A 25,434-nucleotide genomic window follows, 5' to 3' on the forward strand; every position below is an offset into this window, starting at 1 on the left:
CGCACTCATTAAAAAAGACAGACAAATTTTTCGTGATTGAAATCAAGTCATTTATAAAAATAAATAAAATTGGACCTAAATGACTTCCTTGAGGAACGCCAGAATTTACAACAAATTGATTCGAATTCTCAATTCGAAATACAACACTATAAATTCTATTCTTTAAATACGATGAGATCAAATTTAAGAAGTTGATGCTAAAACCATGATTGTTTAGTTTTAAAATGAATGTATTGTTACAAAACTTGTCAAAGGCTTTACTTAAATCAGTAAATACAAAACAAAAAGACGAAAAGTTGAATAAATTAGTAAATGCAGATCTCTTTTTCACGAAATTAATTATCACATATAATTTAAGTACAATGAAAGAAAAGCACATTACATACAATAGACTCGGACAGTTTTGTCATCACAGATAATTTATCTATAGGTCTAAAGTTGATTATTTCATTTTTAGGACCTTTCTTGTGCACAGCAATAATTAATGGATTTGATAAATAAGCAACACATTATATTAAGATGGAGGATAGTACACCATCAGGTCCTAGACTAAACCACTCACCCAATTTCATGATATTCTGGGCAACAGTATATTCACTTATTTCAAAATTAATTAAATCCAAATGAGGACAAAATTAATTGAAGAAAAGTAGTAAAAACTGTTGTTATCGTTTGTATCTATGAGAGCTTCTTTGAAGAAGTTTGCAAATATGTTAGCTCATGACTGGTTGACGATGAATTTGAAAAAGAGTTAGGGTAGTCACTAGTTTTCTTTTTAAAATTTAAGAATTTCCAAGAACTATCTGGATTATATTTAAGGTCGCTTTCTATTTTAGAAATATAGTTGTTTTCGGGTGTTCGGCGTCAACGATGTTTCACTCCGTTGAACTGGTTGAATCCCCATACCATCAATAAATGAAAGCTCAATACTGGTTAAAGCATTAACAAAAACGTAGAAGTTCTTGTCATAAATTGTAACCTAATATTTTCAAGAATTTACTACAAGGAAAATCTATTCATCAAAAAAAAAAGTGCCCAAAAATACTTCAGTTAATCAAAATTATTTATTAATCAGAAACCTTCTTCTTAGAGTGGTTATTTTGTTGAATTTTGGTAGGAAATTTTTAACAGCTTATTATATCTGTTCCATATTCCTTCTGCATGGAGAGAAGTGACAGTTGTTTTTATACCCGAATCATTTGCAATTCAAACCTAAAGGTCTACAACCTTTAAGTCCTTTTCTTTGACCATAGAAAGGTTGATTGATATTTAAGTATTGATACAAGACTTCTGTCTACGTCTCAACATGTCTATTGTAAAGGTTAATCGGTGGAAACGGCGTTATACCATCGAATACTCCCTCCATCATAGAGAGTTCCTTATGGTTGCTTTCTTTGTTATCAAAGGCGCTTTTAACAAAGTGGGCGCATCTGCACTTACATTTCTGTATGTAAAAAGTTCGCTTAGAGAGTTAATTCATTCAACGCTGACTATCAAAATAATTAACTCAAAACTGGGCAACTCTTCTGATAGAAGAACTGGAACCTAGTGGTAAATGAAATCCTAACTGGTCTGGATGCGGAGGGTTTCAGAGTGATTGCCTATGCGGATGATGTTGCTATAGCGATTTCAGGAAAGGATCTTAAAACATAGAAGAACTCTTATAAAATGCCTTAGACAAACTAATACATTAGGCTGATCGGTGTGGACTGGGAGTTCACCCACACAAAACCGAATTAGTCCGAATTAGAAATTCCATTTGTTAACCCTCCCTACATTAAAGGAATCCAATTAAAGTTCTCAGACGAGGCTAAATACCTGGGTCTTATTTTAGACAAAAAAAACAAAATTGGAAACTCAATGTACAAGAAAGAGTCAAAAAGCTACTTTTCTTGAAAAAAAAACTATTGGTAGTAAATAGGGCTTACAACCCAAAATCAGGCATTGCGAGAATAGCACATGACTAGTTAGTCTACTTTTATACAGATAGATCAAACAAAATAGAAGAGGTTAGTGGAGGTGTGTGCTATGAACGGATGAAATTAAGTCTCTAATTCCGCCTTCTCAATCATTGTAGCGTGTTCCAGGCGGAAATTTTTGTGATAAATGAAGTCTTGTCCTGGCTTAAAAAAGACGGACCGCAATAAAATCTTTGGACGCTGTCTCTACAAACTTTATAACAGTCAATGACTTTCGATCATATCTTATGGCTGGGACTCTAAAATGTTCTTTGCTGGAAAGTTGTTGTCCATTCAATCGGTCCCGCCGAGCATTGTTGTCGTCGTGCTTGGGTTCTTTGGACTATATTCACATCTTGATACCGCGCGTATAGCTCACGGTTAAATTTTCTCCTCCATTTGCCCTCTTCGCAAATAGTCCAAACATCCTCCGAAGGATATTTCTCCCGAAAGTTCCAAGTATCAATTCCCCTTTTTTGATTATCTCCCAGCTCTTTGCGCCGGCCGGCCGCGGCCGTAGAGTAGAGATTTTTGTATAACGTGCACTTTGTCTTTCAAGAAAAGAGTTTTGAACCCTTTTGATTGGCCAACCAAAGTAGTAGCGTTTTGCTAAGGTTATTCTTCGTCGAATTTCCACTAAGGAATCGTCCGGAGAATTGATATTTGTTCCGAGGTAGTAAAACTCCTTGACTACCTCGAAATTACTGTGACCCACAGTTACGTTTTGTCCTAGGAGGACAGATGAGGTTTTGATTGTTGATTTTATATGTATTATGTATGCTTTGTTTTGCTTACATCTACTGAAGCATCTTGCTTGGAGTGGCCGAAGATGTCGATGTCGTCCGCATGTTAAAGATAGTGTCTTTCATGTTAATAACACTTTTCCGTACTATCTTTCCCAAGAATTTGTTGAAAAAAACATATTACAACGCATTTCCTTCCTGAACCCTGCATATGTCTGCAATAGCTCTAATGAGTTGTTTCCCAGTTGCGAAACGTCATGCGATAGAGCTAGTTCATTTTTTTCGGGATCCCGAGTACGGACATTGCCTATAGAACTCTTGGCTACTTAGTGTTATGATTTGCAGCTTGTATGTCGATGAAAAGATGGTTCGATTCGACTTGAAATTCGTTGGACTTTACCAGGTTTTTCCTTGATGTGAATATTGGGTCTATCGCTGATCGGTCTGGTCTGATGTGACACTGGCATTGATGGCCTTTTTTGTAGATTTGCCATATTGAGCTATTGACCAGTCATCGGGTGTACATACTTGGTTCATGAGCTGGTGCATGCACCTTAACAGTATAACACCTTCGTATTTGAAGACTTCAGGAAGGATTCTTTTTAATTGGTATGGTTGACCCTATGGTAGTCTCGACTACTTCCTAGATGATATAGCAATATTGGTTCCATTGGTATTTGACGCTTGTGCATGGCTAAGAGTTTCCCCTTCAATTGCTCACTGTGTTCTCTGGCATTCCCTGGTGTGCTGAAGCGTTTAGTTTTAAATTTCTTCCTTTGAGCGGTCTTAACTTTTTTTTCGTTTGAAAGTGGTCAAAGTGTTATTATTATCTTGGAAGGTTAGCGCGCCCAAGATGGTTAAATGCGTGCCTTTCTTCGATCAGCAACTTGGCTATTCAGACTGCTAGGTTGGTGTGTGCATCCTTCGTCTCAATAACCTCCAATCTGTAAGACTAAAGGGTTTGGTGTTGCAACTTTTGTGTCATTAATCAAACACCCGCGCTTACAACTTTTGCAAGTCATGACATAAATCCAAGACCAGTACCCGGCGGTTACCAACACTGAGTTAATGGAAGAACTTGATGTGTAGGAAAATACGTAAGGCCCCCATTTCATAGCGCATCTAACTAAAATGTTTGTACATTCCAATATTTTAGACTGTTTTTGTTCAAAGTCCAAATACATAAATTGTACAAATAAATACCCTAAACATTGACTGTTTGTATCCTATTCTAATATTATAAATGCGAAGGCCGTTTTGCTTGTTTGCTTGTTTGTCCGCCCTTCACGTCGCAACAGAGCAATATTATGGCACGATTTTTTGTATAGAGGTAGTTACAAGTCTGGAGAGTGTTTTAAGGTTCTTTTTACAGTGGTTAAATATCGCATTCACATCTCATTCAAGCAGATCCACTGTTAAAACTTTTAATTAGGTATTCGAAAAATGGTAGCATATTATTATGTGCTTCTTGCTTTCGGACCTATAATCATTGCATATCATTTGGCATCAAGAAACGGTGTTTTGGAGATATGAGGGAGTATTTGTAAATGGACACAGTTTTTAACAAACAAGAAACGAAAACCCGCAAATAACTAAAACCTCATACAAATTATGTTTGGTTTAAGTATCTGGAAATGATATTGACTATTATTTTGTTTTTGATCGTGTACAAAAGCTTTTAGAAATATCGACAAACGGTCACGAATGAAAAGATATCACTTTGAGTCGCATCGTAGCCTATTTCTTTGTTGATAGTTTTGGAATGGAGCTCACAAATTAATTTAATCGTTGTAGTCTCAAGAATAGTTTCCAAATTATTTGTTAGTACCTAAAGCGGTTCTCCGTGATTTTATCAAAAGATCCTTCAAATTATAGCACTGACCTACGTAAGTACAAATGTAATAAAAAATTGATGTTTCGACTGACAGGTGCTTAGTAATAATTATAAGAATTTACAATTTAAATATAAAGTGTCCTACAAAATATAAAAGTCTTTCTTTTAAAATATAAAAAACATCACTTAATAGACATTCTTGAGAAAATGAAAATCTTAACAAAAAGACTTTTGAGCTTAGGTAAGGTATCGTCTGTCTACCACCTGTGAATCATTTATTTTTCTTCATTTAAAAGCCCCTTTTATTTTTATGTTGACACGCCTAGGAATTCTCATTAAACAAATTTCAAGCAACCTCTCTATCTGTATCTTTCAACCCTTAATTGCTATGAAGTTTATTAGATATGTTTTTTATTCTTGTTTTTCTTTTGAGAAAATAGTCAATTTCACTTTTGTTTCAAGAAATTGTTGAACATTTTGTCGTAAACATACAATTTTATAGATAATTGAAAATCCCAGAACTTTAATATTACCCACGTGAATTTTGTTTAATTAAAATAACAAAGAAATTAAATTTTGTGTCAAAAAAAGAAATGTTGTAAATATAATTAAAGATTTTTTATTATTATTATTTTTATTTTTACGATTTTGTTTTCTCATAATGAATTGATGGTTCAGTCAATAAAAATTGACATTAAGAAAAAGACATTTGGTTTGTGAAATTATGTGTTTTAAAATCCATCCTATTTTACGGATCAAGATCAACCTGTTGACAAAATAACAAGTAGTCATTTGATAATTAAATTATTTAAATCGTTTTTAAAATGCTTAACTTAAAATAGATCTAGCATTTTTTCAAATAAAATAATTCTTTCAGTTTTAGAAACTTTTTTTTTGTGAGGCAGGTTTTTCCTCAGTTGTAAAATCTTTTGTCTAAAATTTAAGTAGAAAATTGATTCAAATTTTTTCTTTAGCTCCATTTAAAACTTTTGAATCTAATGCAAATTTTTAATATTACCAAAAAGGTCCAAAATTACCTCAACAAAATATTATTCTCTTACTTTATCATATACAAAAGATCCGAAATATTTTTAGTACCCATACTTTTCAATTCGCCATCCTTATTTTACTAATATTCTAATTCAAGAAATTTGAACTGATTTTTTGTAATTAAAAAATAAATTATAAATATGCAAAATATTGAATATAGTTTTGAAATTTCCATTCGAAATTTTTGTAATCGGTCCATTCTGCCAAATTAAAAATGCTTCTAAGGTAATATCTTTTATTTTGTAATACTTTTAAAAGAGCACACCAACTTTTGGCACCTTTCTTTTGGAATTGAATACCACACTTCTTGGAAAATTCTCCAAATATCCGCTTTATTAGAAGCTTTCTATTAACTAACCTCAATCTTAAACTTATTCCAGAGGTTCTCAATAGGATTTAGATCTGGTAATTGAGAAGGACCTAGGATTTGGGTTTTGCTTCGACGCCTGAAAGTTGTAATGTTATTTTCGAAATCAAAACCCTTTGTTTTAACAAAAATTTCAAGACATTACCTCTAAATATTAATTGATAATACACTTAAAGCGCGATAGCGAGCAGTTGATCAATCAGACTTTTATCGCATTATTTTAAGGTTTGGTTTGGTTAAAGCGTCTGCTAGTTAAGCTTTAATGTGTTCGGATTACAAATCTTTAAATTAATGTACATTACAATAGGTTGGCCAAGACGAAACCTAGAAAACTTTAAATGACATTCTCAATTTGAAGCCATTAAAACTGGTTCTCCTGCCTCACCCTATCTCTTCGGGCCCTATCGGAAACAGTCCTACTGAACCGAAGGTGCTCGGCTCCGTTTAGTTCAAGAACGACTCGACTGTAAAAGATTCGGCTATCTACAGTTTTACGGCTGACGTGGTATATAAGCGGAACCGCCTCCCTATCTTGTATCAGCCCTCGATTGTCTAAATAGAAGAAAGCTTCGGGCGGAATATTGCCACTTAAAAGTGCACTATCATAGTGCTCATTGTTGGTTTAGTCCAAAAATTAGTCTGTTAGTCGACGTCATCCCTCTCGCAATGTGACTTCTACTAAGCTTAAGCAAGAAGTTATCTATTCTGTTTATTTTGGCTCTCTTGTATAGAACCTGGTTGGAATAGTAATGTTTGTACTCGACTTTGGTGTTCTGTGTAGTCCAAGGCAACGTCGCAGACATTGTCTCTAAAACACCCGAATCTTTTCCATTTGAGATGGGGCAACGTTGAACAATACCGGGCACCCATGGACAATCATCGACCGGATAAAGGCCTTGTAGCAAATCACCTTCACCCTGCTGTGAAAACGGCTGCTAAAAAACAACTGTTTTGTCAGGGCAAAAGCGTTCCTAGCTCTGGCCAGAGCAGCACTCATATGTCTTTCGAAATATAAGTACTGATCCAACCAGATGCCAAGGTACCTTACTACGCTTTTATTCGCCAGTGGCTGTCGATTTCGTTCAACAATCACTATATTTTCCAGTTCCCTCTCGTATCTCTTGAGGCTCCATACAGCGGAGTCCTGAACAGAACAGAATTTTCAACTTCCAGTCATCGCAATATTGCTGAATCTTGTTGAAGTCACCCTGCAAAAGTGTCTTGATTACCGTTCTGTACGCAACTAGGTCGTCGGCGTACCCTATTGTCTGAGTCAGGTTTTTAGACTATTAGATCACTGGTGTAAATGCTGAACAAGATCGGGGACTGAACCGGTCCCTGTTCAAGACCATTTTTAATATCAAAGATTTTGGTGGATGTTACATTGCCAATTTTGACAAGAAACCGTCGACCATTATGCATGTCATAAGGCATATACTACAGTGGTTTACTTACGCCAAGTCTGTTTAACTTTAGATACAGACCCTCTAATCATACGATGTCGAAGGCCTTCAAAAAGCGAACCAGACAAGAACCCGTACATTGCCTTTTAGATTTGTTCCACTGGATATCAGAAACAAGCTTAGACGTAGTATGAATAGTGTCATGTCCGGCCTTAAAGTCGAACTAATTTACGGAATTATTTTGTTGTTCTCAGCCCACTTAGACAGAGCTCTGTTTATAACCTCCTCGAATACCTTACTTATACTCGGCAGAAGACTAAATCGACCCTTTTTCAGGAGAGGATGCACCAATGGACCGGATAATATGCATTATTAGAACTTCGTTAAACAGAGTGTTATAAATGTCCACAGCTTCCTGAGGCAACGACACCTGCTGACCTCTTTTTCTTTAATGAATCGAAGATTAGCTAAAGCTCTATCTTCGTGACTAATAGGGTCAAGTTAAATGCTAATGTTTAATATGTACAATATTTACTTAAACCTAACATAGTTCCAACTACTTATAACAAACTAATTTAATTTAAGACTTGCAAATTTGAGATTGTCATTCGTAGAGTCAATAAGTGTAGAGAACTTGTTAAATTGACTGCTTAATTGATTAAGAGGACTGTAATCGTCATAGTTCGAACTGCTAAAAATTGTTTTAAGGTGTACATTTCTTTTAACGATATCATGACTCAGATTGAAATCCAATCGACAAAAATACACAAGAATATATGACTAGAAAGAGATACGATATTTATTAAGGAAAGCCTTTAAGTCTATGAAGGTAAGAAAAGTTTATCAGGCCAGTGTTTGTTCAATACGAACAAAATAGTATGGTGTCCATACAACGCAAGCGTATTCAAGAATTGGCTTAACTAGAGCCAAATCTTTTGACGAAACCGTTAATTTCGAGTCTAGTTCAACACCAATGTCAGAAGAACTGGATTCTGTTTTAAAAACGTTAAACACAGCCTTTAATTTGTCAATATTAACAATCAAACGATGTTTTGTTTGCACTATTCCCAACATTTATTTAGATGGTCTTGTAGCTCTCTACAATCCTTGATGGAGCTAATAATCCGACATATTTTGACGTAATCTGCATATATTTGCAATATATAACCATTAAATTCAGAAGGCAAATCATAAATAAATAGTAGTGTACCCAAATTACTCCCTTGAGGTACACCAGAATTAAATTTAAACATTAAGGGTTACTCCTGAACATGAAGCTATCTATCTCTAAGTTATGACGAAATCGAAACAGTCATTAAGTCATACTTAACTTATTTTTTTAAGAAGAATATTATAACTTCATAAAATTATCCTAAGTTTAACTCAAGTTTTGATAGACAATTTTAGGATCTAGTAAAAACCATTAAGAACGCAATTCCAGTTTAATTTTGTTACTCATAAAACCACATTTAAGTCTTTAATTACTCGTAGTTGGTTTTTCTATAAACCCCGACAGTTTTTTCAGCCTGAGCTCTATCCTAAGAATTAAACTATAACTTAAAATATATTTTATAAAACCACATACGTTTTTAATATTTAACTTCTAACAGTATTTTCGTGCCATAAAAACAACTTCAAACAAACAAACAAACACTACAAAATATAACAAATAATAAAAAAAATACCTAAAATTAAAAGAAATGCGAAAGAAGTATTGCAAAAGAGTCATTTCAGGCAGATTAAATGGTAGGAATAAATCCTTGGCGCTTAAGAAGGATATCCTAATACACACAGTCATCAGCATCACATATCGCATCACATGTGTGATGTGCATTACACAGCCACACCACATACCTTCCATCCTTCCCATATTTCCTTTCTACTTTCCCTTGATGATCCTTGGTCCTTGCTCCTTACAAAAGTATAAGTATATATATATATTTCTTGATTCTGTGTAATTTATCTATTGCCAACAATTTCACGTTCGTTGAACAGATACTGATTTTTCTATTTGTTAGGACTTTCTTAATTCCTAGATACTCTTCGGATTAGGAATTAGGTATATACGAGATCTAGGAGATGGGATAATATGGGAAGAGAAGAGACGTTTTATGACCAAAAACCAAAAGCAAAGAATGTGTAATGGATAAAATGGTCTTGTTGTTTTTTTTTTGGTTATGTTTCTTGTTCCTGATGGTCATGTTAAAGATGGCTTATAAGGATGTTATACATTTTTGTTGGCTTACACATACGAGATATGTAGATATGTATCTTTTAAGTTAAATTTGGGTGCGGCCAACAACTATATGTATATTTTTCTAAATAATAGAAATTAAGCCTCAAATATAAAAGTTCAATTTCGTATAGAATTTGGTTAGAAATGTTAATTTAAGACTTTGTTTTATATATTTTGAGAATAAATCGACGAAAATGTCAATGACATATTCATCACATCGGTTTTATGCGGAATTTTAAATTTATAAGGAAGATTTAAATTTTCAATTATCCTTCAAGTGAATAAAATAAAAACACGAAAAGAAATAAAATTCAATCTAATGGCAGGGAAGTAAAATACAAAAAAAAACAATGAAATTAATGGATCCTCAGTGGGGTTGGAATATAAATTATCTATTTGAGTTTTATTTTACTGTTTCCTTGTTTATTTTTTGGTTTAAACAACAAGTAATTGTTAAGATACTTAACGAAATTGTAGGTTCTTTTAATCGAACATTAAAAAATGGTTCGAATTACGTTAAAGGGAGAAAGTTTATTTGAAGAGTATTTATATTCTTTGTTTTGAATTCAAATTGTTTCAAAATTTGAGTGTTAAATGCTTGTTTATATTTCCTTATTGTCAACTTAATTGATTTATTTACACATCTTGTAGGGACCTATCGATCTCTTTTAATACGTGTTATCAATGTGGAAAAAGAAGGACTCCACACAATAGACCAATACTTTAAAATTGGACGAACTTAAGACATCTGATTTTAATGCATAGAGGTTATAGACCTCATTGAAGTTAAGCTTAGCGAAATCAAGCATTGAATTTGCAACAAAAACTGCAACTTAGGATCAAAAATGACTCCAAGATCACGAATATCAGATTTGCGATCAAGAATTTGATTCAAAAGTCCGATTGGCAATACAAAAATTATATTTCTGTTAATTTTAACAGACAATAATTTTCATTTTACCAATTCGATAAAATATATAAATACTTTTCAAGTCTTTTTTGCTGATATTTACTACTTTTAATGGACTAATATGTTTCTGATGACATACACATCAAACATAAAGAGAAGAGGACCTAAGTGACTTCCTTGAGGTACTCCAAATGAAATTTTTATAACGAGGCATCAATCTTAGCTTTATATCCATTTCAAAAGCAAACAATGAATTTCAAAAACTTTATTGAAGAGAATTGAAAAGAATTGAAGGACATATTGAGTCAAAAGTTTTGATAAAATTTGTAATACATATTTGCAAAAAAGTATGAGATTTCTTAAAGTACATCTTGCTGATATAAATCCGTGCTGCTTCACACTCAAATGTCTTAGGAGTTACAAGAATTTTAGATTTTGCACGATAGTTTTCTACCAAAATATTTCCATTATTCCAGAAACTGCCCAGTAGAAAGCGATTTATAAAATATTATTATGAGTGGGAAAACAACCGAGAACTGACATTGTTTTAAGATATAAGATGGAAGTCCATCAAGTTCAGAAGTAACGCTGGATTTCAGTTTTGAGATACCATTTATTATATGTGATTGAAAAAGATTAAGCGTTGAAATATTAGCACTCGAGATATAATGATTTCCTGTGTTATTGATTATTAAGGCAGAATAGTAATCCTTTCTATGATTTTTTAAAAGTCGAGAAAAAAGTTCTGACGAATGTTGTAAATCATTCGATGTTGGGCTATTGAAATTCATATTTTCTTGAACAGAAAGATAGCGATTTTTACTGTTTAAAAAAAAATTCAGAAAGCCTTTAATTTATAAGAAATACGGGATTGCATGTTCAGCAAAAATTATTACGAAAATCTTATTCATTCCGAAACTGACTGAAAAAAAAAAATCCATCTCTTTCCAAATTTGATTTGCTAACATTTGTAAGTCTTATTTTTTCTCATTTTTTTTAAATTAAGGAAGAGTCTTTTAGATCTAGGGGTTTTAAAAGACTTTCAATAATTTTGTTTAACAATATATTTATTTAAAGCTATAAAAGTATTGAGTCCAAAGAATTTTCCTTTGTTAGAACCAACAAAAATTCACCATCTGATAAAAGATTTAGAGGTATGGAACTTAAGTTGGCAATTCTATTTTAACTACCGGCCATTTTGACACCTTTTAAGTAGCTTATTTCTAGTTTGGCTTGGCATTTCAACATGAATATATTGACACGCCTAAGATATGAACAACGCTTCCAAATGGTGCAAATTAATTTTGAAAATCATTATTAATTTGTTTAACTTTCTTCTACTTTTGGTTGCATGATACGTCAGCAAGCAAAACTACTGTACTTGCAGTCATGATAATTTTCAAGTGAATAGTGAGAAAACGTTGCATGCACAAAAGCTGACTCTTTGGTTTACTTTAAGGGCTAGTGGAATAGTAGGTCCGTACTTCTTTGAAAACGATGCTGGCCAGAACCTTACAGCCAATGGTGAATGCCATGTAATGGTTGAAATAGATGGCGCAAGATGTCACCAACCTCGTGTCACAATTGATTTATTGAAAAAAAAAAAAAACGTTTGGTAACCGCATAATTTCACGTAACGTATATACTCGTTATTTGGCGTCCGAAATAATGCGAAACATCACTTGCCTAATTTTTATGAGAAAATGTTATAGGTCAGGTTAAGGTGACTGCTTAAGGAAAAACCCAGCGCACTTGAACCGATAATTGGTTCGTTGTGCAACCAAATGGATCTTAAAATCTACTTTTCTTGTTTACCATTTAGAGCTAGAAAACATGTGTTTGAGAATTGCAATTTAACACATTACGAGGATCATTGTAGTAAAAGTTTCCAAGGTGTAGTCTTCGTCTTTGTGATGAACCATGACATTGTTTATAGAAAGTAAGACACTTAGATAGGTTCTATATTTCATTTGGAGAGAATGTTCAAAATATAAATTGAAATTCTGAAACTCACTTTTATCGATATTGATTTAGTTTTTTTTTCGAACTTAAAACGAAGAGAATTTTCAAGTTCTACATTTCCATATTTGCTATTTTCAAGTGATTTGTATTTAAGAAGATTTATTTTTAAAACAGTATTATTTTCTCTTAAGGAAAATAAACTTTAATTTCTTCATGTAATGCACTTGATTAGTGAGAAGTTTCAGCTTCTATTTTGTATTTCGAGTAAAACAAATGTTCTTTTTTAAACTGACACATTTAAAAACTAAGCTTCGACACCAGAGTTTTTCCCAATCGGAATCTTCTTATCGCAAGGAACTGCAAACCTTCAGCTAGCTGGTATGTACTTCGCATCAAGACAATAAAAATAATAAATAATTTTATTTATTTATTTAATCAAATAATTTACAAATGAATTTACAAATTATTTTTTAATAAGGCATCAGGGCAACAAGACCATAAGTGATGCCGTCTTATAGAATACTTAAATTTTATTTACAGAGTAACTTTAGCAAAGTTATTGTTGAAAGTAATGACTTTAAAGTGAAACATTTATAGTTAAAAACAGAAATATTTTCATTAGATTTCATTAAATTTATTGTGAATATCTAAAGCAGTTTTGATTCTTTGTATTGTATTATGATCGGCTGGGCAAAGGATCTTAGATCATTTTTTGAGTATGAGTGTGCTTTCAAGTGAAGGATCGATCTGCCGTGATAAAGGACATTCTACAAATACGTGATAAATTGATAGAACTTCATTACAGGCTTCACACAGTTCTGTTAGTTCATTATTGTAAAGGTGTTTGGTCGTAAAAATAGTTTTTCCAACTCTGATTCGGAGTATCTTTATGCAATTTTCCCTTGTTAGTTGCCTATTATATGGAATGCGATGATGATGTGGATTATGCGTACGAAGAAAAGTATTGCAGTTATTCCAATTAACTTCAAGTTCCATCTTTAGTTCCTTGAAATAGATTTGGCGAGTCAATTGATAGAAATTTGGCAAATCAATAACAAGTGGAAATTTAGTAGCATCTCTAGCTGCATCATCCGCCATTTCATTGCCTTTGATACCAGAATGCCCTGGTACCCATGCTAGTACTATGTTTTCCGTCATTGTGCATCTTAATTGTTCCAGAGTAGGGCATCGGTTTGTCTCATTTTTTAGGCCTTTTAATATCCCAAGGTTATCTGTCATAATAATACTTCGTGCCAAATAAGTTTTCGCAATTGAAATAGCTCTTTCAATTGCTGCTAGTTCAGCAATGTAGCTGCCTGCTTCACTAGGTAGCAGTCCTTGCCAGACCGAAGAGGTTTAAGAATGCTGTTCCCATTTGACTACGGCAAAAGATGTGTTGTCATCTTTGTGAGAACCATCTGTATAAAAGATGTGATCAGGGTTGACCTTTTCGATCATCTCTTGGTGAAGAGATTGGAACATATCATTCGTCGTATTTTTCTTTTTAAATGCTGCTAATTTTGTATCTATTTGAAGCAGATTTCGTTTCCATGGAGGTGGACTATATTGAATTGAACCTGGTTCCAACAAGAAATTTGGTTGGACTTTTATTAAGCTAAATACTTTTACTAGTGCAGATATTGAGTTTTTCCGTTTATTTGTTTCTGAATTAGTAATTGCATTGGCAATATTATACAAGGGATGCTTTGTATCGGCAAGGGCCTTGCTTGCTAAGTTAATAGCTCTTCTTTTGCCAAAGTTATGAAAAGAATGATACCCAGTTTCCAGTCTAAGAGCCTCGATCCTTGTTGATTTTAGTGCTCCTGAGGCTGAACGAAAGCAATTGTTTATCGCGTTGTCGATGTTCTTGCAGTTTTTGATTGTTGTCCACATGTAGGTTGTAAGTCCATGTTGTAAAGTACCTTCAACGAGTGTTTTTGCTATTTTTAAGGCTATTTCAAGATGAGGTCCTTTTTTCTTGGAGCAAATCATTTTTAGAAGGTTACATCGTTTTTTTAATTGAGGGATTACGTTTTTTACCTCAAGATTCCATTTTAAATTAGAACTGAATGTAATACCCAAAATTTTTAATTCTTTTGAAGCCGAGACTACAGTATCGCGAATATTTAATGGCAATGTATTACAATTTCTTTTCCTGCATAGGTGCAATAAATCTACTTTTGAAGGAGGGATTATGGCGCCTTTTCTTTCGGACCATGTGTGGATAGCCCTATCTGCATTTCTAAAATAGATTTCACCTGCATCGGGTCGCCGGATGCTACTACATAAATATTATCAGCATAAACTCCAACAAAGTCAAGTTGAGGTTCAAGCTGGCTTCTCTTAATCAATGTCAAATAAATAATAAATAAAAACCACTAATATTAGGTCCGTTCGCGTACTTTCTGCACTAAAATTCGTAAAAAGACAAATTTTAAAGAGTGTCTTGTTGCTGTTCTTTGATTTTTTTTTTAAATTTTATAACTGACAGAAAAAGTGAGCTATTTATATAATTTATTTGAATTTTTATCAAATATGACACTTTTCACAAATCAGTCCAAAGAAATTTTCTTGGGCTAAAATTCGTAGGTTAGGGAAATATTTTACTCTCTCGTGAGCGCTCTCTTTTACGAAAAACTACGAAATTTTTGAGTAAGCGAACAGGATTTGGTTAAATTTCGTTTTTTTTTTCGTACAATTGGACAATTTTAGGAGGGTACGCGAGCGGACCTATTTTATATTTAGTTTCTTGAAAAGCAGAACTCATTCGGAGTACCATCTTTACCGGATGCTTTGTTTACTTTTGTTGTTTCTATTGCTGAGGGCACTTCCGAAAGTTCTATTTGACTACCAAGCATTGGAATATGAATGGTTTCGAAAACTGTTATAGGTAACGTAATACTTGACGAAACTGGATTCAGTGTGTCATTGAAATGTTCCATGAACTCTTTAGCCGTGATTTGTATTCCAATGTTCGTTGAATTTCCACGTATTTCTTTTGCGATTCTCCACCATTCCTTTACCGAACTCACAGATGCAAGTTGTCGAGAGATGTTTTGGAAATATTCATACTGTTTGGACTTACAGAGAACCTTATATTTTTTATTTGCTGCGGCATAATTTTTTCTACTAGTTTCCAGGTTAAATTTCTTAAATACTCTCAGTGCTTTCAAGGATTCTTTTCTAGCAATGTGACACTGTAAATCATACCAAGGTTTCTTCCGTTCGAATTTTATAACTTATTGTTAGATCGTCCATTGGCTTTTTTATTGTCTCACATCTTGATTAGATGTGATTTTCACGCACAACGTACTGAGGTATAGCTTCGTTTAGCTTAAGAATTAAGGGCACGTGGTCAGAGTATGTCTTACAGCCTACAGAAAAATCTTCAATTATTCCTACCGAATTGTAAGATGAACAACAATAGTCTATGACTGATGATCCTCTACTCGATACGAATGTGAATTCTCCAATTGTATCACCAAAGCTTCTCCCATTAAGAATAAACGCACCAATATCTTCCAGAAACTCAAGAAATACATTGCAGTTTCTGTCAGTTGTAGAATCTTTTGAACTTCTAGAATCAGTGCCTGACTGCTCTGGTACTGCCACAATATCGACTGAACCCCTCCTGTTCTGACATTAAGATCCCCCATCAATATGAAATTACTCAGCTCAAATTCTTCAAACGAATTTTTCAAAATGTTGAAATCTCTGCTCCAATGGTTGGAATTTTGGTAGTTGGCAGTTTCACCTTGAAATATACCTCGAAGAATGGTAGTTTCACTATAGTTTATAAATTGTAAATGGACTCTATACTTTTATTATACCCAAATATACACCCTCCGCTTGATCTGCCAAAGTTTTGAGTATTTAAAAAAGTTACATAAAATTGATTTATTTGCAAGACCAGCTACAATATAACATAAAACCTGACAGACTTTGGGTTGCTTATTTTTGAGGTTTTGTATATTAGAAACATGATTCTTCGGTGGATTTACAACAACAGCATACGTCGACTGCATTCTCAACAAAAGATCTTCAATAAAGGTTTTGTCATCTTCATTTGTCGTCTTTATTACGCCTTCTGGGTTGCACTTGTATCGTCTGCGCCCATTAACAGAGAGAGTCCAACGTTTTATTTCGATTAGAAGACCGCTGTCAGCTCTGGAAAGGTATCGTTTAACTTGCCGCAAATGAAATTGTTCTGACCGTTCTGATCCTTGTTAATAGAAATCCGTGTTCCTGCTAATTGTTTAGTTGATGACAGAACCGCCTGGACTTCAGTGGAAGTAGCAAGCTCAAATACAAATGCCGTTTTATTTGCGTTTGTTGGGCTGATTTTACGAGCATGGTTAGTGGTAGCAGAGAGTAATCATCTTTTTTTGATGAGTTGCTTTTTCAGGTGAACCGCATTCACAAACAAAATCGCCTCATCTGGTGTGCAAAAATAACTTTCGGTCATTTTACAGCCAAAACACATTCAGCCTTATCGGGAATTCCTTGGGTAATATTTTTCCCTAGGAATTTTTCCATTCCCGGGAGCAAGTTCCTACTATCGGGAATTCCTCGCGGAATTCTTTTTCCTTGGGGACAAATTTTGCAAACATGAAAATAATACATTTATTTTCAAACTTAGTTTTGGAATAAATTTACTGATTGTTTGTTTTCGTCCTAGACCTAATCCTTGATTAAAAATGCAAAGAATATCATTTTTAGTATTAATCGATGAAATACAACGAGAACAATGACATTTTTGTTGTGTAAACGTTTTTGGAACTCGAGCTTTTCTTTAACTTCCTGCATTCCCATTCCATTCTTGTCTTGAGGTTTCATCATTTCTTGTCTTGAGGTTTCATCATTTCTTGTCTTGAGGTTTCATCCAACATCTTCTTCTGAAACTCACTAATTTTGTTATTGGACCTGTATGTTTACTTGAAACGGTATTCCATTTATTTTTGGTGTCACTTCATGGCCTCAACTGTCTCTTCAACTTATTGCAGAGTTTTTCTTTATTTCAATTTCTCGTTCCAAAACGACGTTACAAGTTATGCCTTTTTGTGGCTTTTTTTGTAGAACGAGGAGTTGAAGATCTGTTTCCAATGATCAGCTGGGAGACCAAAAGTTAAAGCACCTGGGCATTCTTCGACCAATTCTTCTAAGGCGCAAATTCGTATTATCGTTTCTTCCAACGCTCTAAATTTATACTCATTTTTGGGGCACCACCGGTTGCTTTTTTTGTCTTTCGTTTTCATACACTTTCTTCCTCATCAGAAAATCATGGTTATGAACTTATCCCCTACTTTTTTCCATTAAAACAATAGATTTTGTTAGTGGGCCCAAACTGATAAGTTCTTTTTCTACTTCTTTCCAAAATTTTGATACATCTTCCTTAACCCGGTTTGTTGAGAAACCATTAGCAATATCTCGTTTTTTTTTCATAAGACTAATTTAATCGTGAACTTGGTGAGTATTGGTTGAATTCGACCCTAAAACAATTTTCCTTATTATTTGTTGAGAATTGCTTGCATTGTTTGCTCCGCTTTCAATTCTGACAACTAAATAACGGGGAAATATTCAGAGAGAAAAACCAAAGATATTTCCATGAAAAAAAGTTGCCCATAGGAATTTTTTTTCCGATTCCGAAAAATTCCCGATACCAATTTTTCGGATATGGCAACAAAACCATGAGGAAAGAAATTCCCGATATCCCCAAATGACATAACATCTTATTGTGCCTAATACAAATAATGTAACACTGCCTTAATGATATTAAAAATGTACTTTTACACCACGATGACACTGTAACCTTAAACCACCTTGCATCAAAAACTAAACATTTTTAACAATAAGGACAAAATTCAAACCAAAGCATTTAATTAGTGAAGGTAACTTAAGTTAGCGAAATTCTCTGAAGTCTTAACAATTTTATTGATTTATTTTTGTCTAGCTTCACTTTGAGTGCTTAGTTGATCTGTTTTTTTTATATTTATTGTTTATAATTTCTTATTAATTCTTACTTTTGGCGCCTTAGACCGTCTCGCCAAAGAAATTCGATACTCATCCATCTCCAAACTTATCCACTCAACCGCATTTATTTACATTCAAAATTGGCTTCGATTGAATTCGTTAAGCTTGCAATATTTGAAATTGAGATTTATTTCATTTTTTTAATAAAAAATTAACATAAATATTTATTTGTATTTATTTTTTTTGTTTTTGCATCTTTTACAGCACTCAGTAAGGGACAAGGTGAGACATGTCGTTATCGTTTCTTGGGAAAATGTGGTGGTTATTGTTGGATTGTGACACAAGCCACAATTGTTTATGACAAACAAAAACCACAAAGTGTTGTTTGTGTTAACTATGTTATAAGGTAAGTGATTGATAAACTAAATTTATATGATTTAATATTATAAAAAAAAAATGTAGTTAAGTGTAGGTATCAATGTTAATGATGAGTAAATGGATCTCATTTCAAAAATAATGTTAAGTAAATTGTTCATTCCACTTTAATTTTTGTTTGAAATATCGAAACAAAAAATATCAAACAAAATATAATTATGTCGTAAAAATAATTTTTTTAAAATATGTTCCACATCTGATTTTTTAGGTTGTCAAATTTTAGTTTCACATAAAACAAATATAATTATTTTCTGGCCAATAGAGAACTCTACACAACTGCCAAACGTCAAAAGTGACAGTTATTGGTTTCGTAAATATGACGTTTCTTAGAGAATCTATAGTCTTTGAAGAAGTAGTGCAATTTTAAAGTTTTGACTCATGTTGATCTTATGCTCAATGACACATTGAACACAACGTTTTAATTAACTTTGAAGTTTGTTTCTTTTATAAGTCTTGAAATATCTCTACGTTGTTTTATTATGTTGGTTCTATAGTTTTGGTATTCACTGTCTATACACATACACGCTTACTTCATCATTTGGAAATCAGAAAATTATAAGAGACGTTTTTTAATTACCAAAGAAAAACCCCTTTTCAAAATTTGATTATAAATATTGAATTTTTAAAACACAATTTTTGGTGTCATAATTAATTTTCCTTAATTGTTGTTTTTAATATTCCGAAGAGAGAAACAAATTTAATTGATTTATTTAGACGATGAAAATTGTTTCCAATTAATTTTGAGGAGCTTTTTTAATTATCACACCTTTGTCAAAAAAATGATACACCGAAGTTTTTAAAATAAGAAGAATATAAAAATAGAAATTCGGACAAATTTACTAACACACTGTGAGAAAAGTATTTAAAAACATGAACATCGCTGCAAATGTTTTATTTTACCTACGTTAGGTTTAGGTTAGAGTGGACCTCAAGGGTCCATTGTGAAACCACTAATGAGGTTACCCATGGGAGAGTAATGAACTTAAACAAACCATTTTGTATTTTTAATGAAGTTAGAGAGACATTTTGTGTCAATCGTTGCCAGTTCACTGGTATTATCGAAGAAGGGATTATCGAGAAAGTTATTCCTTATAATGGAGAGTGCTGGACATGTACATAGAAGGTGTTGGACCGTTTCCTCTTCCTCCTCGTTTATGCAGCTTCTACAGAAGTCATTTGTGTAGACCCCTAGCTTCAGAGCATGTCTTCCTATGAGGCAGTGTCCTGTTATTACTCCAATTGTAGAGCTTTTACTTTGTCTGCTCAGGGATATCAAGCCTTTTGACCGTTTTAAGTCTTTGCTTGGCCATATTTGCTTGGTTGCTAGGCAGGTGGTACTCTGTGACCATCAAGCATTTGTTGATTCAAGAGCATATTGCTTGAGAAGATATTTGCATGTAGCAAGTGGTGTTCCTCTGTTATGTTTTTGTCTAACATAAGGCAGAAGTGTTCCGTTTTTGGCGAGCTCATCGGCTTTGCAATTTCCCGGAATGTCTGTGTGGCCCGGCACCCAAATGAGGTGAATATTAAACTGTTCCTTCATCTCATTCAGAGATGATCGACAATCCTAGACTATTTGAGAGTTTGTAGAGACAGACGCGAGAGATTTAAGAGCGACTTGGCTGTCTGAGAAGATTCGTATATCCTTACAAGATGTAACGTTTTCTTTGAGCCCAGGATAGTGCTTCTTTAATCGCCATTACTTCTGCCTGGAATACACTACATTGATTGGGAAGTCTATAGGATAGACTGAGATTCAGTTGATCTGAAAAGATACCACTGCCAACTCCGTGATCGGTCTTTGAACCGTCAGTATAGAAGTGTACCGCATCGTCTTCCAGGAGTCCTCTTCTTCCCAGGAGGATCTTGAAGGGATGGACACATGGAAGCTTTTAGCGAATACCATTTTTGGAGTGGTATAGTCTAAGCGAAGGTGTAAAGAGGTATTAGGTTTAAAAGCGCCTCCAGTGCTGCGGTTGGTGTTGAGCGAAGTGCTTCTGTGCTGCACATACCTGCCGACCGGTGGACTTTGATGAGCTTATTTAGATTTACCTTCTTGTCCAGTGCGGTCCACCATACGACAGCTCCATAAATGAGTATCGGTCTGATTACCGAAATGTATAGCCAGTGGGTTATTTTTGATGAGAAGCTTCATTTTGATCCTATGGCCTTTGTAGAAGTAAAAAGCGCTACAGTAGCCTTTTTTACTCTTTCATCAATATTTGCCTTCTAATTTAGTTTTTTGTCTAAAATTAGGCCTAAATATTTAGCTTGGCCGGAAAAGCTCAATGGTATTCCTTTAATCTTGGGTGGGCTCTTCTGAGAAATTTTTGGACCTTCTCGAAGAGAGTATTAGTTCTTTTTTATGTGGATTGAGGTCCAAGCCACATTGCTTAGTCCATTTTGTAAGCCTATTGAAGGCATTCCGAGAGGAGTTCCGATAAAACTTTAGGGTGTTCTCCAGATACAGATATTGCAACGTCGTCAGCTTAGGCATTCACCCTGAAACCCTATGCTTCCAATCATACGTTATAATCGTATGCTTTGAAAATCTCAGATTATTGTCTAAAAAGTTATTTTTTTTTTAGCTTTCACGTGTCAACGATTTTTCATTTCATCAATTTTATTTCCCAAAGCTTTGAAGAAAATAACTTTTCTACTTTCCAGAGATACTAATTTTATAGAATAGTTTTCAAAAACATCACAGTAAATTTTTTGCAAAACTTTGTCTTGTTTGGAACTTTAAAGACCCTTGTAGGCAAATTTTTATTTTACAAAACAAATAAAGATATCATTTATAAAAATCTATCTATCAAAATCGTAATATGTATGATCTTTTAAGGAAGGAATTTTGAACAAAAACTGTATATTTTATAATAAAACGTAGTTTAAGAAGATCTTAAAAAACCGTATCCACCAGAATTTGGTTCTTCTAATATTTTTAAATGATATTTTATTTTTGGTGTTAATGAAATAAATTAATTAATTAATAAGATTCAGAAATATAGTTAAAGTAATTAAAAACAGATAAATTTAAGGTTGAAAGCAAGTTTTCAAAATGTTTATCTCTTCCTATGACCAATAAAACTCCGTCATTATTTCGAATTGGCTTGTGGGTTTCAAGGCTTTTGTTCCTATAAATTCAATATCCTGATAGAAACGCTCTCCTTGTTCGTAACTAAAATTCCCAAAATTTTCATGAAAGAAATCTCGATGTGAATGTGGAAAGTGTATTGTAATGGACATGTTGCACCCCATCTCTTCGTACGCACTTAAGAATTCATCCAAAACATGAAAATAATTTGGGATTTTGTTGTTTCCTTTAAAGTCTCGTCTTCCCACGTTACCCAATATTCCAAAGAACTCCTATTCCTGAAATAGTTTTCTTATATGTCGCCCAACATGAGTTTAGCTTCTCTGAGTTTAGTTTCACTAAGCTTCGAAAATACTGTGTGTTTTAAATATTGAAATGCTGCGTTTACAACGTCTTATTTCTTTTTAAATCGCTTGCATATCCCAATTTTAAATGGAATGGAGGTAGGATCACATACACATTTTCAGGCCTTTTTAATGGAAGGTTAGAACTGTGTTTTGTGCCAATTTGGCAGAGTCTTCGCGTCGGTCATTATTATAAAGGGGCACCAATAGTATACTATTAAGATTAAGTAATATCTTCAAAAACTCTCATTACCAATTTCCCCCCTAAAATTTAGAGCTAGTTTGCCGTGCAATAGAGTTCTTTAACGCCGACTTCGTCAACAATGATACAATTTCTTTTTTATTCAAAAAAAAACCGTCCCAAGAACATTTCTTCTGATGTCGTTAAGAATTGGACATTTACCTAGGAAGTGAAGTACATCTTATCTCACTTGTAGATTACATAAGGAGTATAATATTGGTAAATCCTCTCTATGTGGAATAAAGTAAAGAGGTAGGAGTTCACGGCGTAGCTTTACCTTCATCAAAATCTCCTCTACGCATTTATCCCGAAAATAGTTCTTCTCCTTCAAATTGTGATTGCGTTTACTGTAAATTACCTTGGGCAGAGACCCAGTTGTATCGTTAAGTAATTTTCCCCATTATATATCATCCACTTTTGCAATTAGGTGGTACAGTGACTATTTCCAGTGATTCATCCATTCTGCACACCATCCCGACCTCTCTCGGATAGAAGAAATATTTGACTGTTAACAGTCACATTGTTATTCCTGAACACCGTTTGTTTTAATAAATATGATTTAAAATCAAACCAGCATAAAAGTTTTGATGTATGCCTTTCGCCCCAATATAATGGTTGGGCTCATCAGAAGATGTTCACGAAAAACAATTTGACTGTTAATTGTCAAATATTTCTTCTTCAGAAGTCGCATAGCAAGGCAATAAAAAAAGCTACAATTTATCTTCTTTGAAGACTTGTAGCAACTATATAATTCGCAGTTGCTCTATGTAGCTCTGATTATATGGAATCTCGATTTATTCGTAAAAATATGCATCAAGACAAGGTGTTATGATCATCTTCTGATGAGCCCAATCATTACATTACTTTTATGCTCTCTCGAATAGTTTGAAGTGAAGACTCTTTTAACATAGAATCGTTTCCATTTTTTCCAAATCTTCATGTTGCTTCGCTCCCCATACTTGAGCTGTATACAAAAAGATTAATTCTGCTATTGTCTTAAAAAAAGTGTACTTAATGGTGTGGGGGATACTATTGATTGAGAAACGCCTTCTTCAAGATGCGCTGATGGTGGCTTTTGTTTTCCTCTCAGTGCGTTTCCATATTTAAATTTTTTGTCAAGTTCACTGCAAGGTATTTGAACTCTTTTACTATCTCCATATTCTCATCATTGTAGTTCCATTTTATTACGGCAGTTTCTAACCTCCTCCGTTCTTAAAAATTATGACCTTAAACTTTTCAATGTTTACTATTAGGTTCCATATTTCACAGTACTCAAAAATCCGGTTAATCATAAGCTTTAGTGATTGCGGAGATGATGCGAGAACCACAATTTCAACCGCGAAGAACAGTGGTGTAATTAATTCTCCAGCGTGTTTAATACCAGCAGGAAAGTATTCGATAAAGAGAGCGAATAGGCTTGGGCTTATGACGCCTGATTCCGTTCTGAACCATTTCAACCTCTCTGTACCATTCCAAACAGCTGCATTAGTATCCACATACAGGCATTGCATAAAAAAGAACTTGCTTTTTCACCGCCTTAAAAGCAGACTTAAAATCTACGCAAATCGCGAATAACTTCTTTCTACTTCTTATAAATGGATCCGCAATGCTAATTAGAGTAATTAGATCTAAAGCCTGCCTAAAATTCTTATTTTCATCAATCCATTTACTAAGCCGAGTTTGCAGAATAGCTGTAAATATGATATGAAACCAATTTTTTCCTTTTTTGTAAATCGGACAAATTATTGATTCACTAAATTCTTGAGTAATCATGCCTGTTCTCAACACTTGTTATTAACTCATCGGTTCCATACTTTAAAAATTGCGCTGGTAATCCGGCTTCTTCAAGGGTCGAAAAACGGTGTCCGCGCATTTTTTTGAATGTGCGGGAATAAAAAGAAGTCATAGGGTGCCAAATCAGGACTATACGGTGGATGCCCCATTAATTCGATGTTTTGACTGGTCAAAAATTCCTTTTTTTGAGCCGATGTGTGAGAGCTTGAATTGCATGATGAAGAATGATTGGCCCAACTTTTGTTGGATTTGGCTCATCTTGGAAGACCCATACAGTCGATTGCTGTTTTGTTTCGGACTCATACGCATATATGCATGATTCGTCACCTGTGTAAATATTATACACAGCCTTTGATGCACCTTGACCGTATTTGTTCACCATTTCCTTGCACCAATCGACACAACCTTCTTTTGGGAGTTTGTCAGGTTATGCGGGATCCAACGCGAACAAATCTTTTTCACGGCCAAATGTTCATGTAATATCTTATTGATGCTAGTCATACTAAAGCCCAAAGATGACTCTATCTCAAGATATATAACATGTCGATCTTGCGTTATCACAACAACCGATTTAGGACGACCTTCACGGAATTCATCCTGGAGAGAACGACGACCAGGATTGAATTCGTTATACATTGCTATAAGATGGTGCTTTATCGCTGTGGAAAGAATTAAGTTCATCGCTGCACTCTTGTCTTGATAATCCACGTCGAAAGTTATGAAAAATAATCGCACGAAAATGTTCTCGAGTTAATTCAATTTTTTGCCCGAGATCCATTTCTCAAGTGACTGTCAAAAACACAAATCCCACTTAAATAAAACATGTTCTGTAGAAGATTATGTTTAAAGATGTAAAACTTTCCGTTAAAAATGACAGATAGCGCCTAGCAACACTTACTAACCTAGGCGAGAAATATAAGTAGCAACCCTCGTACCCGAAGGTGCAAAATGAAAGTTTTTTCCTTCATGAATTGGATTTAGCAAGTTTTTAAAATGTTCAAATTGTTCACTAAATTCCAAAAGACCTTCAAGTGCATACAATAAGATAACCGTCTAGCTTCTGTCTCAATTTTTTTTTGGGAACACAAGATCT

At 33.9% G+C, this 25,434-nt stretch overlaps 1 protein-coding gene across 1 annotated transcript in view; it reads left to right on the forward strand.

Moving 5' to 3' along the window:
• LOC129938879 (protein similar) overlaps positions 1-25,434 on the forward strand; it is a 450,455-nt gene that overhangs the window by 199,536 nt on the left and 225,485 nt on the right. The window contains exon 7 of the mRNA XM_056046695.1: positions 18,698-18,839. Coding sequence (XP_055902670.1) covers positions 18,698-18,839 — 142 coding nt within the window. The remainder of the gene's footprint in view (positions 1-18,697; positions 18,840-25,434) is intronic.

This window comes from Eupeodes corollae, chromosome 1 (genome assembly GCF_945859685.1).
Source record: "Eupeodes corollae chromosome 1, idEupCoro1.1, whole genome shotgun sequence".
Taxonomy (NCBI): domain Eukaryota; kingdom Metazoa; phylum Arthropoda; class Insecta; order Diptera; family Syrphidae; genus Eupeodes; species Eupeodes corollae.